General features: G+C 46.4%; 1 protein-coding gene across 1 annotated transcript in view; it reads left to right on the forward strand.

Annotated features, from left to right (window-relative positions):
• isy1 (ISY1 splicing factor homolog) overlaps positions 1-2,956 on the forward strand; it is a gene marked incomplete in the record, with an annotated part of 5,099 nt that extends 2,143 nt beyond the window's left edge. Inside the window, 3 exon segments of the mRNA XM_014329515.1 lie at positions 58-170; positions 1,051-1,140; positions 2,779-2,956. Of these exon segments, the coding sequence (XP_014185001.1) occupies positions 58-170; positions 1,051-1,140; positions 2,779-2,886 (311 nt within the window).
• Between the last annotated feature and the right edge of the window lie 714 nt (positions 2,957-3,670).

The raw sequence follows: 3,670 nt of genomic DNA on the forward strand, positions 1-3,670 counted from the left end.
TGTGTGTGTGTGTGTGTGTGTGTGTGTGTGTGTGTGTGTGTGTGTGTGTGTGTGTAGCTGTGCTGGAGGCGGTCCACAGGTGGAAAACAGAGAGAGAGTCTCGAGTGTCTGGAGAGCAACAGCAGGAGGAGGAAGAGGAGGAGAGCATCTACACCGTCTACAACGAAGAGGTGAACTGTCTCTTTACCTGCTCAGCCAATCAGCTTCTGTCAGGTGACCTCGGCACACCTGAGAGCGGTTCACTCGTAGAAACACACAGTCTGGTGTGAACGTGCGACTCTGACATGTAATCCAGATAAAATGATCTGGGTTTTCCTTCCATGGATCATGTAATCCAGATCACTGTTGTCCTGGTCAGTAAGAACTGAATAGGATCACTTTAATCCGGGTACAGGTTTAGGGATCAATCCAGGTTATCAGTACTTGTAGTGTGCTGAGATCGTTACGAAATACGATAACTTTGATGTTAACAGCTGGATTAATGCATTAGCCATGTTTACCTCGTCTGCTTTATCGTGATACGAGGACGAGCTGAAGACACTGAAACATTTTTCAAACGTTGAGGTAGACGTCATCCAGGTGAGGAAGTCCCAGAAGGTCGACCCTGTTCATCGGTTTCAGTGAAACATTTCAGTGTCAGCTGGTCTTCGATCGATAGTTACAACAATTTGCATATCAATGATGATGAAACTGACCTCACAGCCCATTGTTAGTCAGTGCTGCTTGTTCATAGGGTTGGAAACCTGCAGTCAGCTGAGACTGAAGAAGTCACCTGATGACGATGTTTCACTGAAGATGTGCAGCTGAACAGAGTCAGCCTTCTGGGTCTGACAGACGGGGTTCACGTGATTTTTATTTCATTTTATTTAACATTCAATCCAGTGACCCAACGTCAACAACATGTGGGTTATTTACTGAAACATGGTGGACATTTTGAATCATCCTTAAATCATCCAAGTTAAATAAGTTTAGAGAAGAGAAAAATAAAGACTAATTTACTGACACACACAGATGTGCTTGAATATGAACAATCTTTTTTGATTTCTGCAGCCTGATGACCAGGAGAACCAGGAGGAGCAGGAGGGAGAGGATGGAGGACTCGCCTTCATCGCACACGTACCTGTTCCATCTCAGAAAGAGGTGAGACACACAAACACGCTTGCCTGCAACGTGAGGACCCTCACTGCCAAGGATGACGCCTGATTGTAACCAGAGCCTTGAAAGCAGCTCTGACTGTGTCCGCTTCATTTAGATCTCCAACCTATATAGAGCCAACAACGTGGCCTACCTGAGTGGGCGTCACCTTTGGCACACCTGTGCAGGCGGTGTTATCTTTATATTTCCCAGGAGGTGCAGGTCAGCCTACCGTGCAGGGTTCCAGGAGAGTTTGGTCTGTTCAATTCACTTTTATTTACACAGCGCCAAATCACAACAACAGTCGCCTCAAGGTGCTTTATACTGTAAGGTCGACCCTGCAATAACATATACAGAGAAAAACCCTACAATCATATGACCCCCTATGAGCAGCACTTTGGCGACAGTGGGAAGGAAAAACTCCCTTTTAACAGGAAGAAACCTCCAGCAGAACCAGGCTCAGGGAGGGGCGGGGCCATCTGCTGCGAGAGAAGGAGGACATGATAAAGACACGGGTCGTGTCCAAATTCATGGGCTGCATCCTCCTCAGGACGGGTTTGTAGACCGATTACGTCACAGCGACGCGCCGAAGGCTGTCCAAATTCGTAGACTCCTCCGAATGCAGCCGACAAATGCGTCCTCCTTTTCCCCGAATTTGAAGGATGGGTCGGGTGTGTCCTTCGTGGCCCACCATATCCCAGAATTCATAGCGCGGCCCAGCCAAACTCCAGTTTCCAACAATGGCGGCCGCTACTAAGTTTTAAAATTACTCATACTAATCTTTCTGGGTCACAAAATAAACTTTTAACATATTTTCAGGCGAGAAAGTAGCTGTGTAAACATCAAATATCTGCTCGGTTTATCAAGATATCGCATATTTGCAAAAGTGCTTCGACGTTTTCGGAGACGTCTGCTACCCACCAGCTCGACAGCTAGCCGGGAGCTCGAGGGTTACTGATGCGGCCGAGAACGGCACAACTCCCGGCACATCATTTTCAGATCACCGCGGACTTTCGCTGCTCGGGTTAAACGTAATATATAAGTCACTTAGACAACCTAAAAATGTTATTGTTGGGCTTTTTTCAGTGTTTTGTTTGTTCGTGAGTAAATCGGTTTGGCTGAGATCAAAGTTCTTAGATTAGATTAGATAAAATAAAACTTTATTAATCCCCCGGGTGGTTTTCACACAGCTGAATAAACATTAAACAGAAAACTGATTAAACAGACGTGTGAGACAGTCGAGAATTTACTCCAGTGTCCTGTTATATTTTAGACAGCAAGGAGCAGACGGCCGAGTTTATTAAACTCCACCGAGACACCGGTGACGCTAATCTGAAGGCTAGACCGCCCAATTTCACTGCCGTTTACTTCCGGCCTACCCCACCTTCTGAGGACCGGGCCCACGTAGACCGCGAAGGCTGGGTCCTCAGGAGGATGCAGCCCATGAATTTGGACACGACCATGCTGTGGAAGAGAGACAGAGATTAATAACGGATATGATTCAGCAGAGAGGTCTGTTAACACATAGCGAGTGAAGAAGAAACACCCAGTGCATCATGGGAATCCTCCAGAATGGTCTAGTGATGAACTACCTGTGGTACGTAGTTCAGGAGTAACCTCCCTCCCTGTCTGTCTGTCTCTCAGGTGGAGGAGGCTTTGGTCAGGAGGAAGAAGATGGAGTTGCTGCAGCGTTACGCCAGCGAGACTCTTCAGGCTCAGAGTCAGGAGGCCCGAGCTCTGCTGGGGCTCTGACCCATCTGTCTGCTGCTATAAATACAGGCGTGTTTTTTACCTTTTCTTAATAAAAACTTTCTGCTCTTCAGTTTATTCTCGTCTACTTTTCTTGCTTATAGTGAACCTCAGGTCTGCCCCCTGCTGGACAGTGAAGTGAACATATTTCATTGAGGGGAAAGAAATGTTGACTTTTAGGAGAATATTGGCACCAAACCACAGCAGCAGTCTCCTCCGGGCGCTTTTAACGTAGAGACTCGACAGCAATTTAGTGCAACTGATCTCAAAACTGGGAAAAAGAATCACAAACGTCATGATTTTTAGGAAAAAGTTCATTGTGACAGACTGGCGTGCATCCTCTCACCTGTGACAGCTAAAATAGGCTCCACCCCCCATGACCGTGACATGGATAAGCAGAAGAAAATGGCTGGAACATGTTTGTGCAGCTAAATTTGTTTTATTCTTTTGTTTTGTTTTGTTTTTTACACGTTTTCATTTCCTTTCCAGCTGGATATTACAAAGGTTTTCCATCGCTATGGTAACGATGCTCTGCTTCTTCTTCTGTGTTGACCCTAATATTCACACTACCTTTAACCTCAGCAGCAGCAGGGGTCAAAGGTTCATCAGCAGTACCTCGCTGTACTGTCAACACTGAGGTTACTGCAGTACTTCAGTCTGTGTCATCATGTGGCTTCAATCTGCCTGTTGATTGGTGGCAGCATTCTGCAGCATGTGGCTGATTAATGACCTGACGCTTCATGTGATGTCATGTGAGGAGGAAACGGCTGTGTGTGTGTGTCTCTGT

Source organism: Haplochromis burtoni, unplaced genomic scaffold (assembly GCF_018398535.1).
Source record: "Haplochromis burtoni strain Fernald_Lab_line unplaced genomic scaffold, NCSU_Asbu1 Contig_575, whole genome shotgun sequence".
NCBI lineage: Eukaryota > Metazoa > Chordata > Actinopteri > Cichliformes > Cichlidae > Haplochromis > Haplochromis burtoni.